This window comes from Leucopleurus acutus (genome assembly GCF_964270905.1).
Source record: "Leucopleurus acutus genome assembly, chromosome: 4".
NCBI classification, from domain to species: domain Eukaryota; kingdom Metazoa; phylum Chordata; class Mammalia; order Artiodactyla; family Delphinidae; genus Leucopleurus; species Leucopleurus acutus.
The window spans coordinates 125,239,886-125,260,822 of record NC_139146.1 but is presented as its reverse complement, the minus strand read 5'-3'; the positions used below and the strand labels follow the sequence as shown (position 1 = coordinate 125,260,822).

At 45.8% G+C, this 20,937-nt stretch overlaps 1 protein-coding gene across 1 annotated transcript in view; it reads left to right on the top strand.

The window, feature by feature from the left end:
* Positions 1-20,937, top strand: part of TMEM131L (transmembrane 131 like) — a 159,852-nt gene that overhangs the window by 4,764 nt on the left and 134,151 nt on the right. Inside the window, exon 3 of the mRNA XM_082837961.1 lies at positions 5,140-5,183. Within this exon, the coding sequence (XP_082694087.1) occupies positions 5,140-5,183 (44 nt within the window). The remainder of the gene's footprint in view (positions 1-5,139; positions 5,184-20,937) is intronic.

Genomic DNA, 20,937 nt, shown 5'->3' with positions numbered 1-20,937 from the left:
AATCTACAGTTTGTTCATTTAGTCCATTCAGACTTTACTGGGGTGAGAAGCCTCACTCCTAAGGGCCGTGGTTGGGTTTGGGACGTGGACATCGGTGCCGAGTAGGAGCCGTTCCCTGATGCAGAAGCATGTTGGTCTGGGATGGGATGGTGAGGCTGTGCGATCCTGGCCTTGTTAGTCCATCGAGCAAACAGCTGGCCCGGGCCTGACCCAGATAGGCCCCTGCGGTACAGTGATGAATAAGAATGTTTCTGCCTTGAAAAATCCCACGTCTTGTTTATTTTGCCCACTTAAGCCTGAGTGTGTAGATATCAGAAATGGGTAGAAAGTGAACCAGGAAGTGGCACCATGAGTATCTCAGGTACCCTGTGAGGTAATAGTCTCTCGCCCCAGGCTGGGAAGCATTGACTAGCATTTGGAAATCTTTTTGTCATAGAAATTTCTTTTTGGTTGAATCAAATTCCACTATTAACATAGAAAAATAATAACCAACATGGGTTGAATACTACTGGCATTGTTTAGCCCTTTACGAGTCTGAATTCATATTAAGATCCTGAAAGCTATGAAGTATTGTGAGCTGATTTCAGATGAGGAAATTGAGGCACACAGAGGGTAAGTAACTTGCCCAAGGCGATAAGAACACGCACAGCAGTGGTGGGATTTGAATCCAGGAGGAGTTTAGCTCCAGAGCCCAAGCTTTAGGCCACTTTGCTACTGTATGAGTTTTAGCATAGTCTGACCAGGAAAGTAGTATGGTGGTGATAAGGAGTCTGTGTCTGAGAGAAGTAATTTCATGTTATGTTTTGAATTAGGAAGGTTTGCTTAATGAAATTTTTGTTTTTAATTAATTAATTAATTTATTTTTGGCTGCACTGGGTCTTTGTTGCTGCGCGCGGGCTTTCTCTAGTTGTGGCGAGAGGGGGCTACTGTTCACTGCAGTGCACGGGCTTCTCATTGCGGTGGCTTCTCTTGTTGCAGAGCATGGACTCTAGGCGCGTGGGCTTCAGTAGTTGTGGAACATGAGTTTAGTTGCTCCGCGGCATGAGGGATCTTCCCGGACCAGGGCTCGAACCCGTGTCCCCTGCATTGGCAGGCGGATTCTTGACCACTGCGCCGCCAGAGAAGTCCAAATGAAGTTTTAAAAATAGTTATATCTGGGCTTCCCTGGCGGCGCAGTGGTTGAGAGTCCGCCTGCTGATGTAGGGGACACGGGTTCGTGCCCCATTCTGGGAAGATCCCACGTGCCGCGGAGCGGCTGGGCCCACGAGCCATGGCCCCTGAGCCTGCACGTCCGGAGCCTGTGCTCCGCAGCGGGAGAGGCCACAGCAGTGAGAGGCCCGTGTAAAAAGTTATATCTACTGGTATTTAACATTTTTTTATTGGAAAAATTTTTATTGAGCTATTATTCACATAAAGTATTATATTAATTTCAGGTGTACAGCATAATAATTCTGTATTTGGAGCTTTGCAAAATAATCACCACAATAAGTCTAGTTAAGATCCATTACCATACAGAGTTACAAAAATTTTTTTTTCTAGTGATGAGAACTTTTAAGATTTACTCTCAAAAAAAAAAGATCTACTCTCATAGCAAATTTCAAATAATGCAGTACAGTATTATTAACTGTAGTCACTATGCTGCATATTACATCCCCCATGCCTTATTTATTTTATAAATGGAAGTTGGTACATTCTGACACCCTTCATCCATTTTGCCCACTCCCCACCTCTGCCTCTGCGAACTACCAATCTGTTCTCTGTATCTCTGGACTTGGTGTTCTGTTCTGTTTTGTTTTGTTTAAGATTCCACAAGTAAGTGAGGTCATATGGTATTTGTCTTTCTCTGTGTGACTTATTTCACTTAGCATAATGCCCTCCGAGTCTATTCATGTTGTCACAGATGGCAAGATTTCATTCTTTTTTATAGCTGAGTAGTATTCCAGTATACGTACATATCACATCTTCTTTATCCATTCATCTATCAGTGGACACTTAGGTTGCTTCTGTGTGTTGGCTATTATAAATAATGCTGCAGTGAACATAGGTGTATATATATCTTTTCAAGTTAGTGTTTCAGGTTTCTTTGGATAAATACCCAGAGTTGGAATTGCTGGGTCATATGGTAGTTCTATTTTTAATTTTTTGAGGAACCTCTGTACTGTTTGCTATAGTGGCTGCCCAGATTACAATCCCACCAGCAGTGCAATGAGGGCTGCCTTTTCTCCACATCCTTACCGACCTTTGTTATCTTTTGTCTTTTTGATGATAGCCATGTCACAGGTGTGGGGCGATACCCACTAGTATTTACGAAACACCTAGACTGTGCTTAGCCCAGCAGACGTTTATGGAGCATGTACTGTGGGCTGAGCACTGTTTTAAGTACTGGGGATGTCATGGGAACCAAAAAAGAAAATCTCTGCCCTTGTGGAGCTGGCAGTTTAGTGGAGGCATATAGATAATAAGTAAGAAATAGAGTAAGTGATAAGTTATGCAGTCTGTTAGAAGGGCATCAATGCTATATATGGTGGCAGATTGGAGGAAGATTTGGGTGATGGGAGTTTTACTTCAAGAGGTCAAGGTAGGTCTCTTTGAGGGGCCCTGTATTTGGTATTTGAGACAGCCCCTGAAAGCTGTGAGAGAATTAGAATAGCTAGCAAGGTCTGGAGGGACTGCCAAGAGGGAGTGGGGAGAAATTACGGGGTTTGGTCCCCGCCCTTTGAGAGCTCGGTGTTGTTGGGGAGATAAAGCTGGATCCAAGTGCTGAAATGTAGGAACGGAGAGGAGGGAGAGAGGAGCAGTGTGTATTGGAGGGTCTGTTAAGGCTTTGGGGAGGGAGTGGCCGCTTAGAGACCTGCATTAGCCCAGAGCCTCACAGGGGAGGTGTGTTTTATGCTTGGAATGGGAGCCAGAGCCCTGCTGAAGTGTGGCTGTAGAGATTGGGATGGGTGTCTCAAGGTCAAGTGACGGTTGCTCAATTCCAGGTTCAGGAGCTTGGAGGTTGGTTCTTGAGCAGAGATTAATACGGTGACCTTGACTGCTGGGTCCGTAAGTAACGACTGATGTTGAAAAAGATTGGTCTCACAGTGGCACACAGGCTGGGTTGAAGGCAGCAATCTTTAAAAAAAAAATTTTTTTTAATTGGGATGTAATTGATGTACAATATGAGATACATTTTGGGCGTACAACATAGTGATTCACAATTTTTAAAGGTTACCTCCATTTATAGTTAGTATAAAATATTGGCTATATTCCCTGTACTGTGCAGTATATCTTTGTGGCTCATTTATTTTATACACAGTAGTTTGTGTCTCTTGGTCCCCTACCCCTATCTCGCCCCTCCCCCTGGTGACTACTAGTTTGTTCTCTATGTCGGTAAGTCTGTTTCTTTTTTGTTTCATTCACTAATTTGGTGTATTTTTTTAGATTCCCCATGTAAGTGATATAATATAGTATTTGTTTTTCTCTGTCTGATTTATTTCATTAAGAATAATACCCTCCAGGTCTATCCATGTTGCTGCAAATGGCAAAATTTCATTCTTTTTATGGCTGAGTGGTAGTCCAGTGTGTGTGTGTGTGTGTGTGTGGTGTGGGGGGTGTGTGTGTGTGTGTGTGTGTGTGTATATCACATCTTCTTTATCAGCTCATCTGTTGATGGGCACTTGGGCTGCGTCCATATCTTGGCTACTGGGAATAGTGCTGCTGTGACCATTGGGGTGCATGTATCTTTTCGATTTAGTGTTCTTGTTTTTTTTCAGATATATACCCAGGAGTGGAATTGCTAGGTCATATGGTAGCTCTATTTTTAGTTTTTTTGAGAAACCTCTATACAGTTTTCCACCGTGGCTGCACCAGTTTACATTCCTGCCAGCAGTGGATGAGGGTTCCCTTTTCTCCACCTCCTGGAAAGGCGGCCGTCTTAAACAGAGTGAAAAGCCCGTCAGCAGTGGTAGTGCAGGCCTGGGGTGCTGACGCCTTGGGCCGATTTGCCGGCAGGAGGGATGGAGAAGGACAGGTCTGAGCTGTATTTCTGATGAGTGGGTAGATCTTCATGCTTGGAGGTGACAGCAGGAGAGCAGTGTAGGACGACCCTCAGGTTTGCCCAGGGGCAGGGAGTGTGACGGCCTCTTCGACACAAGGGGGCCCTTCCCTTGGCAGGGACCCCTGGCGTTGAGAAGTCTGGTGTCGTTGTTTCTGGGGAGACAGTGCGTAGAGCCTGGAGGTGTTTGGCGGTGGGGCCGCAGCTGTGGGCTGAGTGGTCCTGCACGTACTGTGGGGTCTGACCTAACCTGCCCGAGCCTTGGCTCCTGTGGGAAGGTTGGTGTTTATCTCCATGTGTGATGGTGTGAGAAGCTGGGGCTGCAGATAGGGATTGGGGCCCTGTGGCTCCAAGAGTGGGTTAACAGTCAGAGGGCGTTAGTGAAGCGGGGTCTGGGCCCAGGAGGATGGGGGTCAGGGTGACCAGGAGAGCCTCGGGCTGGGGGCGCTGGAGGCACAGGAAGGGTGGGTGTTTCCGCAGCCAGCGGTGCAGCTTCGGGAGAGGATAGAGCCGTGCCAAGAGCACGGGTGCCGGGCAAGCGCCGAGGCGGCGTTTAATTGGATCGGCCCTTTTGCTTCTGTTGCAAACACCTTCTCTTTTTACCCACCTGGTATTTGGCTTCTGGTCACAGTGTGGCATGGTAGGTCTCAGAGAAGATTTTGGAAGCGCATTTGAGTGAGATATTTATGCCACTTCTAAGTCAAAATCTATCAGGTGCTCATTTAGGGGATTCTTGATGTTTGGGGATTTTAATTATCGTTAAATTTTATCTTGTGCGATTAACCGTAAACACCAAGAAAAGGCTCTTGGAGAGAGGAGTGATGTCAAACCAATTTTGAGACTGTGTTTTGGTGGCGATTTTAAACAGGTAGGATGTTTACTTACAGTGAACATCTAAGGGATCACTTGGGAGTTTCTGGCTTTCAGTGGTGCCATTCTAGTGTCATTGTTTTTTTAAAAAGTATTTATTGAGTGCCTGCTGTGTACCAGGCACTGTTATAGATAAGCTCACCACCCCTGTGGGATTTGAAGAACTGTTTTTGTGTTTTGGGAAATTTTGTGTTTCTTTGAAACAACTGTTAAAGCCTGTTCTCTCTCAATAGGGTGATTCTGAAGACGAAATGGAGGAACAGTCTCGAGAACAGAGGTAAGGAAAAAAATGGGAGCAAATCCACGCTAAGTTTCTCTGCCCACTTTGGATGCTGTCTGAAGTCTTGGGATATGTCTGTGTTTATGTATTTAACATTATCTGTGATATACCTTTCTCTTTGGCATTTGGGGTATCTATACTCTCTAATAATGAATATGGCTTTGTTTTAAAATAAGGTTGCACAGAAAGCTGTTAAAACACGCCCCCTCTAACTTCACTTTCCCATGGCGTGCATACACCATTCTGTTTACGGACATCTGTTGAGCATCAGGCAGTGTGCTGGGTGCTGGACGTAAAACACTGAATGAGACCTGTTTGCGTGTAGTAGGGAAGTCAGACGTTACTGTAAACAAAACAAAATAGTTATGCTTGCAATAGGAACTATCAAGAATCCAGTTGCTGTGGTAGAGAATAAGGAGATGGATAGCATGCTTAGGTGGTTGGAGGTGACGTCTGAGCTGAAGTCTGGAGGCTGTGTGGGAGCAGCCAGGCGGCAAGCAGAGGGAATGGCAGGTGCAAGGGGCCTGTGGTGGGAAACACTCCTGGCAATCCAGGGACGTGGAGAAGGCCAGTGTGGTTTCATAGGATAGTGAGATGAGCTAGGACCTTAGAGGCCATAGTGAGGAGGTTCGGTTTTAATTTCTTTAAGTGTGGGATGAGTTGTTCAAAGAGTTTAAGCAGGGGCCAGCAAATCAAAAGATGTAAATTACAGTTTTTAAGGGAATGCTTTGGTCACGGGGCACTCTTGGTTAGCTGTTGTCAGACTGGGGTATCTGGTCCCTTGGAGGTGCCTGAAGACCCTAAGTGGTACCTGGGCGTGGGGATAACTTTCAGAGAATCAGCTTCTAGGTCCCCAGCATCCACATATTCTCCTAAAACTGGTCTGTCTGAGGTCACAGGTTCTCCTTTTCCACCTCTTCTTTCGCAATCTCACTTCTCCACTTTGCCAAACAAAGGCAGACCTCTCTCCGGGCCCCGATCCTGCTTTGTGCTTCATCTTGGGCAAAGGGACAATTTGAAGTATTGGTATTGGTTAGGAGAAAGTGATTTAATTCTGGATGACGAATTCGTTAGTAACTTTGGTGGTTTTCAAATCTTTACTCTCTATAATATTGAAGGAGAATCCAATCTAATTGTCAGTTGTTAGACCATCAAAAAGTGATTTGTGGATAAAATGCTGAGGGAGTGTAGAGCGTATAGGGTCAGTGCTATAACAAATCTCCTTCCATTCACATCTATTTATGTGAACAAGCTTTCTCAGTGTTTACATTACAAAAAAAAAGAAGGGACAAGGAAAATAAGATTAAATTGATGCTAATTAATCCTGTCTCATTCTAGCAGTAATAGTCATATAAACCAATTGAGGGGAAAAAGTTCCATAAATCTCATTAAAGGATGCATTTTCCATAAAATTTGAACTCTTATGTTTAATTAACTATCAAAATTTGTAAAATTTGTTAGATCAGTTGTGTGCTAATAAAAATTATGATAATTCAGAAGAAAAAAATTTGACACTTAGACCCTGTGGTCACAGGATATTTAAAAAAACCCTAGATCTCAATTTATACCCATAGTTTTGTTGAAAAAGGCTTTGAACATAAAACTATATTAGGTTAAAATTCTTTGAGGGAATATCCAGCAATACAGGAATGCCTATCCGTATATTTTTAAAAATGAATACTGGTGGATATCATTATATAGTATTCAGATTCCTTTGAATATATTTTAAAAAGTGAGTTTTATTAAAAATGCCAATATTTATAATAGGCCAGAAATTGCATTCTTTGCAAACATTCAAATTCATAGTATAACATAAAAATTTTTTTTTCTCCTTGACTTACATGTATGTTTTTTTTAAGTGAAGTATAGTTGACTTACAGTGTGTTAATTTCTGCTGTACAGCAAAGTGATTCAGTAGTACAGCATTTTGAATGTTGGGATTACTTAAATATACGGGGCAGAGTTCAGAGTTTGTCACAATCCTATCTGAGTGTCTGGGAGCAAAAAGAGCTGAGGAATGCTGACGCTGGTGCCTGCTGAAGGTGGTGCGGACAGAGGCACGTGGAAAGTTCTGAGATGAATTTGGGTTGACTCAGTTGTGGAGAGTGAGAGAAAGAGGAACCATGGAGGGCTGCTCGGATTTGGCTGGAGCATCTGGGGTGACGATGACGGTGATGGGAAAGGTCTAGCGAGAGGGCAGTCAGGAGCTCTCCTTGGTTGTTCTAGGAATCTCAGGCTTGATGGGACACATCCTGTCCCTGGAAGATGCAGGTAGGTAGTTGAGGTGAGTGTGGAGCTAGGAAGGCCGGGCTGCATCTCCAGGGGCATTGTTCTGTGTGCCTTTGCATTGGTTTTCCTCTTTCAGAGGCGTACTTCTCTTCTTTCTTATTAATTAGAACTAGTTTCTATTCACCCATTTCCTGTCACAATTAAAGGTGTGAAGTAGATTTTATCCTTCGCGCTCTTTTTTTTTTCCTTAATATTATTTATTTGGTTGCACCGGGTCTTAGTTGTGGCTCGTGGGCTCCTTAGTTGCCGAGTACATGTGGGATCTAGTTCCCTGACCAGGAATCGAACCCGGGCCCCCTGCATTGGGAGCACGGAGTCTTATCCACCGCACCATGAGGGATGTCTCCTTCGTGCTCTTTTGACACAGACGACCAGAGTGAGGGTGTAGAGGTGAGGGGGAATTGAGTCAGTGGCTTTCAAACTTTTGGGCAGTGACTCAGATGAAAGACACATTTTATATCATGATTACTTATTACCCACAGGCAGTATATGTGGATGTATGAATATGTACATGTGTGTTTATTTATTTATAAAATAGTGCTTACCTTTGCTGCCTGTGGTGTACTGTATTTTCTATTTTCATTTTTTAAAAATTGTGGCAAAATATACATAACAGTTACCATTTTAGCCACTTTTAAGTGTGCAGTTCTGTGGCATTAAGTACATTCACATTGTTGTGTAGCCGTCACAACCACGGAACTTTTCTATTTCATTTTCTTTTGTTAAAAAAATGCTGGTTGCCACTACTGAATTGATTTCAAAACTCACAGTTTGGTCCACCCTGATTTATATGTTTTAATCTTCTCAATATCAAATATTCCAGTGTTTTGCTGTTATTTTATCCCTAGTCCCTTTCCTCTTAGCTGGACTTCCAAGCCTCTTGGGTTTTTTTTGTTGTCGTTGTTGAGGTTTTTTGCCTTTTGTGTAAAGGCAAGATGATGATGAAGGTTGGATGCCGCAACCAGAAAACCTTCTTTGTGTCCATTTTCTGAAAATGTAGCTTCTGGTGTTCTCTCTGAGTCTAATGAATGAATTCTCTCTGAGTCTGATGTCCTGTGACGGGTCAGTCAGTCACCTAAGTACTTACTGTTCATTTACCTTCTACTGTGCAGTTGGGATTTTTAAAAAATGAAGATTTTAATACCTTCAAAGCTCGTAGAATCTCTTGCTACTTTTAAATTAGGCCTTTTGCTTTAGCATAGATTTAGATTTACGGAAAAGCTGTAAAGATGGTACAGAGAATTCCCATTTACCCTTCACACAGTTTACCCCAGTGTTAAAGCCTTATGTTACTGTGGTACATGGGTCACAACTAAGAAACCAACGTGTGTACATTACGGTGAACTAAACTCCACACTTTATTTGGATTTCCCTGGCTTTTCCCTAATGTTCTCTATCCAGGAGACCACATTTAGTTGTCATGTCTCAGGACCCTCTTGGTTGTGACAGTTTGTCAGATTTCCCTTGTTTTCGAAACCGTGGCAGTTCTGAGGAGTTCATCCTTCAATTTGGGGTTGTCTGAGGTTTTTTCTCATGGTTAGACTGAGGTTATGGGTTTGGGGGAGGAAGGCCGCAGTTATAAGTTGCCATTCTCCTCATATATCAAGGGTATCGACTGTCAGCGTGACTTACACTTTGATGCTGACCTTGACCACCTGGCTGAGGTACTGTTTGTTGGCTCTCTCCACTAAAGTTCTTCTTTTCTTACCTTTTTCCATACTACACTCTTTGGAGGGAAGTCATTAAGTGGAATAAGCTCCACCTCCATAAATTATTTAGAATTCCTCTGTATGGAAGAGGTCTGTTCTCTCTCATTTATTGGTTTATTCAGTTATTTATTTACGTCATGGATATTTATTTTATACTTTGGGTTATAGGCCAAGACTAGGTTTGCCCTAAATGCCATTTATTCTTAACCTTATTTATGAAGTCATTAGTATCTCCTTACACATTTTTCAAACATTTTTGTGATTTTCATTTTCATTACTACCCTGCTACGCTAACCTTAATGATATTAAGGTGAACTTGAAGTCAGCACAGGCAGCACATATGAATTCCACAAAACGAATGCTCTGTCTCTGAGAGAACCCATGTAGAGGAACAGCTACTAACTTGGGAAATAGATTTGATCGTAAAACAGAGTCTCGGTACGTCCTAGGAAAAGTGTAGTCCTAGGAAAAGTGTCAGTGACACTGACCTCTGTCACTGGAGAGAGTCTGGGCAGTGAAGGGGACTCTGTGTTTCCCCCCAGACTGGCCAAGGCAGGGTCCTGGCTGGACCACTGTAGATTCTGGGGCGCAGGGTTCTAGAGCAGCTTGCCTGTGCTCTCAAACAGAGTTTGGAAAGCTTTTAGGGTAATTGGCCTCATTGAAGATTTCGTTTATACTATCTTGACTCCATCTTCTGTGAATGCTATGTAATTGTACTTGGTTGAAAGCCAGAAAAGCAGTATTTGAAAAACGTTCTCCCCTCTCTCCTCTCCATCCTCATTTTTCTCTTGGGTGTTCTCACATATCAGCAGTAATCTGTTCCTCTGCTGAGAAAGAAAGATTGCTGTTGGGTATTCAGTGAGGGGAGCAAAGGAGAGCGAGCTGACTGCAGCTCTTCCTAGAGCTGACACTCTCTGGGAAGCTGGTCTGACTCTCTGGACGCATCTCCAAAAGGCCTTTTTGGGGTATATTTGTTAGAATGTGAAAAGTTTCAGCGTTGACAAAGTATGAATAGTATATTAACTCTGCTTTTAAAATGGTTAGGTAAAAATCGTAAATACTGACCGGCGAGGGGGTGTCTGTGGAAGGTTTCTTTTGTTTTGTTTTTCTTTTAATGTACTTTTATCTGATTGGTAGCAGCAGCAACATGTGTTCTCCTGAAACCGTTTTCGTCAGAACATGAAGAAAATCTCGTTAACCTTTCAGCAACATACTGAAAGTTGTAATTGCAGACAGAAGCGACTTAATCTTCAGGGAGCTTCCTTCTGGCAGTGAGTTATCTCAGAAGGAAACTACTTTCCACTTTTCTTTGTTTCTCTTCAGAAATCGAAAGCTGTGTTTTTAGCACAACGTTGAAATTCCTTACGTGTTGATAGGATCGGGCATTTTTATTTATTTATTTTTTGCGGTACGTGGGCCTCTCACTGTTGTGGCCTCTCCCGTTGCGGAGCACAGGCTCCGGACGCGCAGGCTCAGCGGCCATGGCTCACGGGCCCAGCCGCTCCGCGGCATGTGGGATCCTCCCGGACCGGGGCACGAACCCGTGTCCCCTGCATCGGCAGGCGGACTCTCAACCACTGCGCCACCAGGGAAGCCCGAATCGGGCATTTTTAATCTGAACTTGCCTCCCCAGGGCTGCATCCTGGACGCTCCTCTCTTCCCATCTGTCATTTCCCTGGGTGATGGCGCCTGCTCTCTTGGGTTTTTAAAGAGAGAGAAGGAACTTGAACTCGGTGGTACCTTCTGCCCAGGGGTTGCACCTGTGCAGTTGCCCAGCGAGCTCTCCTCTGCTTTCCGGTGCCACCCAGTCAGTGTGTCCTGAACTGAGCTCCTGGGCTCAGTCCCCTCAGGTTCCCGGCCTCCCCCATGGCCCTCCCCGAACCCCCCTTCGGCTGCTCCCCTGGCATAGCCCCGCCCCCACTGCTGGCCGGTGGCCCCCCCCCCCCGCCCCCGTGCATTCATTTGCATAATTCAGAAATCAGGACGCCCCTTGCCTCCTCTCATAGGCCTCGTCCCCAGCGGGTCACCAGGTCTGGCTGCATCTTCTTCACATGGTCTCCTGCCTTGGTTTTACAGCTACCCCAGTCTGTTCTCCAGGTTCCTACCCAAGTGATGTATCTAAAGCATGTGCATCCTTGCCCGTCATTCCTCTTACAAGCAGCCTTACCTTCTGAGCATGGCACAGAGGCCACCTCTCCAGCCTCGCTTCCCCTCGTGCACGGCCTCTCTCGCTCTCTCTTTGCCGAGACGCTCTTCTCTTCCCTGGCACACCTCTCACCTGACTAACTCCATCCGTCCTGCTCCACATGCACCATGGCAGTTCTGCCGGCCCGGACGTTCACTCCTCTGTTTAAAATGGCCTCTCTCCGGATGCCCACCCACCTGTCTGAGTCTCAGTCAGCTGACCCCCCGGCACCTAATCCACTACCTAACGCCTAGGAGAGGAGGTGCTAAATGAAGTGATGCACCCTCCTGTTTTTACGTCTTTTAAACTGATTGCTTGTCATGCTTCACTTGCTCTTTATATCCAAGCGCACAAACCGTATTTGCCATTGAAACCACAGTACTGGTACTAGGATTAGGGGTTGTAGTTTTTAAACTGGGTTCCTGCAGTTGGCGTATTTTTAACGAGAATGGGTTATTAGCTCTATCTGTGTGTGCCCTGTGGAACCTTCTACAGGGTCACGTGGCCCCGAGAGGGGTGCAGTGAATGCGTTCAGTCATGGTCTTTGTGGTCCTGACAGTGTGAAATGAATTTCCTTTGACTGTAATAGGGCTCATAATTTAGGTGTTGGCCTTAGAATACAAGCTTTTAAACAGGGTTCTTGCTGTATATTAAATTTGTTAACCCACAAAACCCCTTTCAGATTTTTTTTGGGTTGTGAAATTTCTAGCAAAGCTTTTGACACTTATATAATTAGTTAACCCTCAATTAAAATCAATTAGAAAAATAGTATAATAGGATCAGAATCTTAATTCTGATTTTCACTGAAATTTTTACTTTTCCTGGATATATTTTTTTACATACTCTGGAGTGATTAGGCTTGTGCTAATTTGTATCTGTATATGGAAAAGATATATTTGAACCAACTTTCATAATTCCAGGTGTATTTTGAAGGTTAATTTAGAACAAAAACAGGCAAACCACTTCATTAATGTTGATATTCCAGAAACAAAAATGGGGAATTGAAGTCTGGAGAGCTTGGGTGTGTTCTGTAAATGTGGCCACCCAGTGCCAGAACCTCAGCGTTGATTATGTTAGACTTAGGGATGCCTTGAGGAGAAGTGGCTAAACTCAGCACCGAAAGTCCGACCCTCAGCTGGCGTCCTTCCACAGGGCACTCAGTGGCCTGGCTGATTACTTACACACTTGTCACAGTATTGAACAGGGAAGTAACTATGGAGTCCATGCAGTCAGGTGGGTGCTCTGAAGAAAGAGGGAGGCAGATTCAACAGCTCGGGAAGACTTGCCCACGGAAATTACCACATGGTCAAAAAGTGTATAAAAAACTCGGAGAAGCTTATTTTAGACAAGAGAGAAGGTAGTGCTATGAGCAAGAGAGAGACTTGGGTGTTTTGTCGCTGGAAACCCAACTTAGGTCTTAAGAGACAAGCTGACATTGTGGCTGTTTGGCCCTTCTTTATTGTGCTTTGGGTCGATGAGAAATAAAGGTACCCTAGGTGGAGCCCAAAGTATTGGCAGCCGTGTTGATTAGCTCTGTAAAGGTGTTCGAGACGTGTCGTGACACCAAGCTTCTTATTGCTTAAGAAGGGGGCAGAGCCTGGGATTTCAGGGTTCAAAGGAGAAATATGATTTCCCAAGGCAGTGTTCTCTGTCTAGGAGCACCAATAATGAGATAATGGGGTCTCCTGGGAGCTTGTTACTCTCATTTTAAATGAATTGTCATCAAGTTATGAGTTTGTTGTTAGAGTCTTCCACAGAGGAAATAGGACTCCAGAGTAACAGTGATCCCCCCCCCCCCAATAAATGTAACAAAAGAACATTGGCACTTTACAAATGATTACTGTGGTAGCCTGGACAGTATTTCTCAGATGTGCTCAATAAAGATGTTTTTGGAACCATTACTTTAGGGTTTGCCATTGCATCTACTTCGTAAATGATGCAAGAAAAAGTTTCATTTGCTAAGTGTAGTCCTTCCCAATGCTTTCCCCCAAAGTCGTGGGAATGGACTTTTGAAAGGTCTGCTGTGAGCATGAAAATTCTTTGAATTAAAAAAAAAATTAAAAATTTATTGCGAATTTTTAGTCATTTAAAAATGACTCACTGGTTATTCCTTTTTTTTTTTTTTCCTCCAGAAATCTTTTAATAAAATTCATGTTTCAGGAAGATGGCCATGTTTACCTCCTGGCATTCTCTCTCTGCTCCACAGATACTTATCCCAGTCTGAGAAGCATGGGTTTAGGGCCGTACCTGCTTTTTCCCTCACTCCAAGTCCTGTGGTTTCTACCCAGTTTGTCCAAGTAAACACGGCTCTGAAGGACATGAGGCTGTTGGGCTAAAACTAAACTTCTCCAGTAGAAAAGAGGATTTGCCACCTGTGGGATGTCCGGAGGAGCCCACGGCCGCTGTCGAAGGTAGTTCCCAGGGAGCAGCTTCTGTAGAAGCGGAGACACAACCTCCCAGAGTTGACCTCTGTGAAAATGTGCACAGTAACTAATCCACGTTGATGTCGTGCCTTGTACAATGGTGACTTTCAGGGTTATGGTGCCCTGTGGATGTTGGTTCCTTTAGCTGCCGCTAAATCATTGATAATAGGTGAAGTCCAGTTTGAATAACGTGCAGCAGTGTTCCAGTTGATCGTCACGGCAGGTGTGTGTATGTACTGTGAATTTTTTGTGAAGTCATTCTTCTGGGAACATGATTAATCTTTCTCTCTCAAAATCAGGCCATGTTAATCCATTTAATCCATTCAAAACTGGATTTAAGTCATTGCCCCTGTACTTTATGGTTTACAGAGTACTTTCACATGCATTGTCCGTAAAAAAACAGGTGGATATGTGCTGGTATTCTCATTTTATAGATGAGGAATGAATTCATAAAGGCAAAACAGTTTAAGATCACAGAGCTGTGTGGTGGGATGACAGACACATAAGTTGAGGTGTCCCCTTTCTAGATATGCTTGTCTACCTTGTTTCTAAAGTGGAATAGGTTAGAAGATCATTTTCACAACTAGATATACTGGTACCTGCTTTCTGCAGAAGGAGACTAAGTCGAAGAGTGATAGGTGAAAACAATTGAATTCTCTGGTGAGCTCTAGTAGTGGGGGGTTCCTGGGAAACCCCTGAGAAAAATGAGCATGGCTCTCGTAAGACAGACCCGAGCTGGGTCTTCAGTAACCCTTTACGGGGTGCTAGACGCCTTCTTCAGTTTACACTATTTCTGGGTGTTGCACACCCACTGACTGTCAGCTGCATAGCTTTTGGAATGGTCTGCAAAGTTCAAATCTGGAATTTTAGGATTATTTGTGGAACATACGCCACTGTCATGTGTGCTGAGAGGTCGCCCTCTGTCCTGGACGGACGTGCTATCCTGTTAGCTTGCTTTGCTTTGTGATTAGATATTTTCAGCTTCAGGTAACAGAAAACCCTGACCCAACCAGCTGAAACAATAAAGAATGTATTATGTCACCTAACAAGAAGCCGGGAGCAGGGTGGTGCTGGCTTGGTTTGCTGAGCAGGTGGATGTCAGCACCGGGCAGCCGGGTCCTTCCCACCTGTCTGTGCTGCTGGCTGCCGGTCCTGCCCAGCTCCCCCCGGGCCTCACGGCCTCCGGCCGCCCGCCTGAACATCCATGGGCAGCCTAGGACAGCCTTCCTCCTGCGTCTCTTTCTCAGGAGCGCCCCTCAGTGACTTCCGCTTACGCCTCACACGTCAACATGGGTCCACGCTCACCCTGGACCCCTCCCCGGCCGAGGGCTTGGTGGGGCCACTGGATTGGCAGGGTTTACCCCAGCCCTGGGGAGTGGTGCTCTCCGCACACTGCAGGGGAGAGGGGGAAGGAGGGGCAGGCCGGCTGCAGTAGTGCCACCAGCTGTCACTTGTGCCCAGTGCGGAGTGGAGGGGCTAGGGCGGCGTTTCTCAAAGCACAGTCCTGGAACCAGCAGAGTCAGCACCACCGGGGAACCTGTTAGGCCGGCTTCCAGACCCCACCCCAGGCCCAGCTTAATCAGGAGCTCCAGGGAGGGGCCTGCGAGCTGCTTTCACAGGCCCTCCAGGGGATTCTGATGTGGCTCAAGTCCAGACTTGGATGCCATTGGTCCAGGATGAGGCATCTAGGGGAGCACATTTCAAAATCCACCTTTGGCTGAAGGTGGAATAATGAGATGCAGAAATGGTCTTGGAGGTGAAGCAGCGGGTGGCAGTTGGGAGACGGCTGTGCTCAGTGCGGCTCCTGGTCGCTGGCCCGGGGTTTGAGCCAACCTAGGACTCCTTTCATGGGACCAGCCTTCCGCCAGCCGATCCGATTTTCCTAAGTGAGGTCTGTCCGGGGTGGGGGTGGGCTCCCCCCGTCGGGGTCCACTGTCCCCCAGCAGGCCATCGAGGTTGGCTTCCAGGGAGAACTGAGGAACTTTCTCTGGGATAATTCATTCATTATAAGGGAAGTGAGTCTGGCAAGAAACCTTGGCCCAGGAACAGAAAGTCTCAGTTATGGGATGGGAGTGGCCACTGGCAGTACAGGGTGTGTGTGTACTCGGGTCTGCCTCCTGGCCCAGCTCCCTCTGGGCACGTGGCTCTGTGTGTGTGTGTGTGTGTGTGAGTGTGAGTCTGTACGGGGCTTGTTGGGGCAGGACAAAGGATACTACTTCAGTAAAAACTGAAAGAAATGGGGCTTCCCTGGTGGCGCAGTGGTTGGGAGTCCGCCTGCCGACGCAGGGGACGTGGGTTCGTGCCCCGGTCCAGGAAGATCCCACATGCCGCGGAGCGGCTGGGCCCCTGAGCCATGGCCGCTGAGCCTGCACGTCCGGAGCCTGTGCTCCGCAATGGGAGATGCCACAACAGTGAGAGGCCTGCGTACCACAAAAAAAAAAAACAAAAAAAAAACTTGAAAGAAATGTTCTAAAAGTTCTGTGAGGAGCTGGGGTGGGCGGGAGCAGCACACTGAAGGGCACTTGCACATCCTGCCTGACCTTTCCCCCTCCCCCCTGGGTCAGGGGTGCTGGCCCGGCCGCAGGAGCGGGGCTGGTGCCCAGGGGTGGGTGGGAGCTGGAGAGAAGGGAGACAATTGGGACCAGGGCCTGGGCTGGCTGAGCCTGCCTTGTGCTCCCCAAGCGGGCCACAGACGGGGATTCCCTGGGGCTCTTTCGTGGTGCAGTGGGAGTGTCTGCCAGCGGCAGGGGTAGGATGGAGAAGCCCAAGTTCAAGTGTGCTGTGTTAGTTTCCCAGGGCTGCCATAACACAGTACCACAAACGGGGTGGCGTAAAACAACAAAAATGTTTTCTCTCAGTTCTCGAGGCCAAGGTGTTGGCCGCTCTCCCTTTGAAACCCGCAGGGAATCCCTCCTTGCCTCCTCTTAGCTTCTGTTGCTTCTCCGGTGACCTTCGTGTCCCTTGGCTTGCAGCCGCATGCCACCACCTCTGCCTTTGCCACACATGCCGCTCTCCCTGTGTGTCTCCGTGTCTTCACACGGCTGTCTTCTTAAAAGGACGCCAGTCGTATCGTGTCAGGGGCCCGCCCTACCTCAGTATGGCCTGATCTTAACTAATTATGTCTGCAGCAACCCTGTTTCTAAGTCAGGTCACATTCTGAGGTCTGAGGTAGGACTTCAGCACGTCATCTTAGGCGGACACGATTCAACCTATTACATACAGAGACTCATTTGTGAGCCCTTTGAGGGTCCCCTCACCTGCTTCCCCTGCCCTCCCCGAACTCTGGGGCTCCCAGGAAGTAACTTTGGGTGTTGGACTGGCTGGGCGTTTTCATTCTGAGAGCTGCACTTACGGGTCACACAGCTTTGGGTTGCCAGGGCGCCAGGGACAGCGTTAGGGCCCATGGGTTTTCTTCCCGACTCATTGAACCTGGCCTTTTGGTCGAATGGGTTTTATTTCTAAATTATTTCTTTGTGTATCTGTAAGAGCATATCCATGGGAATTCTTGATTTACACAAAACTGTGGGCGCCGGGGACAAGTATTTTTTATGATTTTTTTTTTTTTAACTTGTGGGAAATAAGTGGGAAGGTTGAAGAATATTTCGGTTTACACTGAAGTTTAGCAAAGCCTTGAAATCAAACCACAGTCCTTTGATTAGAATTCAAAAAAATACAACTACTGAAAATGCTGTCAGGCCATGTGTGCTGTGTTGGGGCTGCATGTGGAAGTATCAGTATCTTAAACTTGTTTCATTCCCAATTTAAACCCAGCAAGTGAATCCTTGTGGGTTGACACACAGCTGAAGCACATCCCTGGGAGCCATTCATCGGTTTGGAGGGAGAATCCTTTTGTTCTTCCCTGGAAATGCTTGAATCAAGATGAGTCTCTTTCTGCCTCCGTATGTTTGGACTGCAGTGATCTGGGTGTCTGATAGTGCCAACAGTGAGGCATAGCTGCTGTTACTGTGGGTTTTTTTTTTAATAAATTCATTTATTTATTTTTGGCTGCACTGGGTCTTCGTTGCTGCGCGCGGGCTTTCTCTAGTTGCGGTGAGCGGTGGCTACTCTTCGTTGAGGTGCGTGGATTTCTCATCGTGGTGGCTTCTCTTGTTGCGGAGCGTGGGCTCTAGGCGCGCGGGCTCAGTAGTTGTGGCTTGCGGGCACTAGAGCACAGGCTCAGTAGTCGTGGCCTACGGGCTTAGTTGCTCCGCGGCGTGTGGGATCTTCCCGGACCAGGGCTTGAACCGTGTCCCCTGCATTGGCACGTGGATTCTTAACCACTGCGCCACCAGGGAAGCCCTACTGTGGGTTTTAATACTTCATCCATCAGTCTGCTTTCAGGTGGATGGATGTCCCATCCAAATTGCCTGTTGGTTTGACTTTCATGTAACTTTAATTAGCAGATTCATGTTTTGGGAACATCTGATCTGTGATCTTGAAATTGGTTATGGTTGGCGTAATTCTTGGGTAATTAGGCGCTTTCACAGTGACTCCTCCAGTCATTAGAGGGCTGGGGTAATTTGAAGTTGAAATGTGAGAGCGAGGAGGAGAAAGCCCTTGCACTCTAGCCCTTAATCTTTTAATCCATTTAACCTGGGTTGTAAATTCAGGCTTCGTTTTAATTTGAAATGTGTTTAGGGAGTTGGGAATGGGTTTCATTAATTCACCACATTTAGACCATAATTAAGGGAGGTTATTCCTAATTGCCTAAACTCCTTAAAGTTAACCGTGGGTACAGTAAGGGTCCATTAAAAGCGTGTTGCTCCCCGTTGGAAACCGAAATTCCAGGTTGAAAAAGTGAGCTGACAGTTAAAGGGAACAAGCACGACGAAAACAAAACCCAGTTCAGAGGTGCGTCCTGGGCATTGTTTTTGTGAGTTCAGAAGTGTATTTGTGGCAAATGGAGTAGGGTTCATGGACGCACAGATATCAAGTAACCTGGTCTCTTGTTGAGTTTAAGGACCATCTCTCACTTAAATGCACAACACTATCTACATTTTCTTTTCTTTTTGTTTCTGCTTTTGAATTGGGGCTAAAGGGGAAACTGGAGAAGGAGAGAGATGCTTCAGGAGACCTGCACACCTGTAATATTGACTAATAAAAGGAGAGAAGGGGAGAAGTAAGTAGAATAGGAAACTGGAACAAGAAAAAGAACAGCTAGAGGACCTGGATTGCATGCATTTTTTTTTTTTTTTTTGTCTATGCTCTCCCCTCAACTTTGGGATTTTGACCAGGTAGATGTGGTTATAGGTTTTAATAGTATGAAGTTAGATCTCCAGTCTTTTGTATTGTTTTCTCAGTGATCATGTCAGTTTTCTGTCCCTCTGTGAGTAAAATCCTTCAGGAGGTTGGTAAAAATCACTTTTATTCGTGTAAATCTGTTTAGGGACAACTTTACATATTTTGTTGCGTTAGTTACTTTATTCCAGTTTGTATGGTCTGTGCATTTATTTTTTTAAAACATGGTAAAAGCCCTCCATATACATTTAATATAGTTAATCTCTGTATTACTTTTTAGTAGTACAGGTGGTCTCTGACTTACAGTAGTTCAGTTTACAATTTTTCAGCTTTACAGTGTTGCCAAAGTGATACGCATTCAGGCTTTCCCTGGTGGCGCAGTGGTTGAGAATCCGCCTGCCAATGCAGGGGACATGGGTTCAAGCCCTGAAGATCCCACATGCCATGGAGCAGCTAAGCCCGTGCGCCACAACTACTCAGCCTGCGCTCTAGAGCCTGCGAGCCACAACTCCTGAGCCCATGTGCCACAACTACTGAAGCCCATGTGCCTAGAGCCTGTGCTCTGCAACAAGAGAAGCCACCGCAATGAGAAGCCTGTGCACTGCAACAAAGAGTAGCCCCTGTTCGCCGCAACTAGAGAAAGCCTGCGTACAACAATGAAGACCCAATGCAGCCAAAAATTAAAAAAAAAAAAAAAAAAAGTGATACGCATTCAGTAGGAATTGTACTTGGAGTTTTGAATTTGCATCTTTTCTCGGGCTAGTGATAAGAGGTACGATTCACTCTTGTGATGCTGGGCAGGGCGGCCGGAGCTCCCACCAACCCCGCCATCACGAGGGGAAACAGCCGATACAGACAGCCATTCTGTGCCCAGACACCCATTCTGCTCCCCACTATCAGCACAGTATTCCATCAATTACATGAGATACTCAATATTTTATTATAAAATAGACTTTGTGTTAGATGATTTTGCTCAACTGTCGGCTACTGTAAGTGTTCTCATCACATTTAAGGTAGGCTGGGCTAAGCTGACAGTCGGTGGGTTAGGTGTATTGCATTTTCGACTTACGATATTTTCAACTTAGGATGGGTTTGTCTGGATGTAACCCCATGGTAAGTGGAGGAACATCTGTACTTTTGTAGAGTGCTGCTTTTTTGTAGAGTACTTTTTTTTTAAGGTTTCTTTTGGTTTCCCAAATAAGGATTTTTAGTATCTAAGAATTATTTACGCTATTATAGTATGTGAGTTTTCTAAACTTACATAGCTTTTGGAGGCTGTCCCGGTGAGAGCTGTGAAGTAAGATGTGAGACTCAGGTGGAGATGAGAAGGATGACCAGAGGGAGGCAGGGCATTTTTCCCATCCTCAAGGTAGTTAGTAGCCTAGGGGCTGGAAGATGTGCTTGGAGCCAGACCCTCTGGGTTTGGATCTCACATCCTACTTATTAACAAGTTGCCAAAACTCTGTGCCTCAGTTTCCCCTTCCGTCAAATGTGGGTATTATGACTAGTACCTGCTCCAGTTTGTTGTAAGAATTAAGTAAATACACGTAAGGTGTTTAGAACAGTGCCGCACACGTAAGCCCTCCAATATTACTTGCTGCGAGATCGAGAAGGTTGTCCTCGTTTTAGTCGCACCTGCCGTATAACATCAAGGAACCGTGCTCTGGCCTGCACCTGCCCCTTCTCCAGGGAGAATCCTTTTTTTAGGAATTGCTGCATTTGAGAAGCCAGTAGTAGTGCGGCTAAGGCCGCAGGCTCCGAGTTTGAACCCGATCTCTGGCTTTACCAGCTATGTGATCTTGAGACTCAGTTTTCTCATCTGTAAAATTGGGACAGTAATACTAAATACTTCACAGTCACAGGATTGCGTGAGGATTAAAAAGGTTACGTGTAAAGGAAGCTCTTCA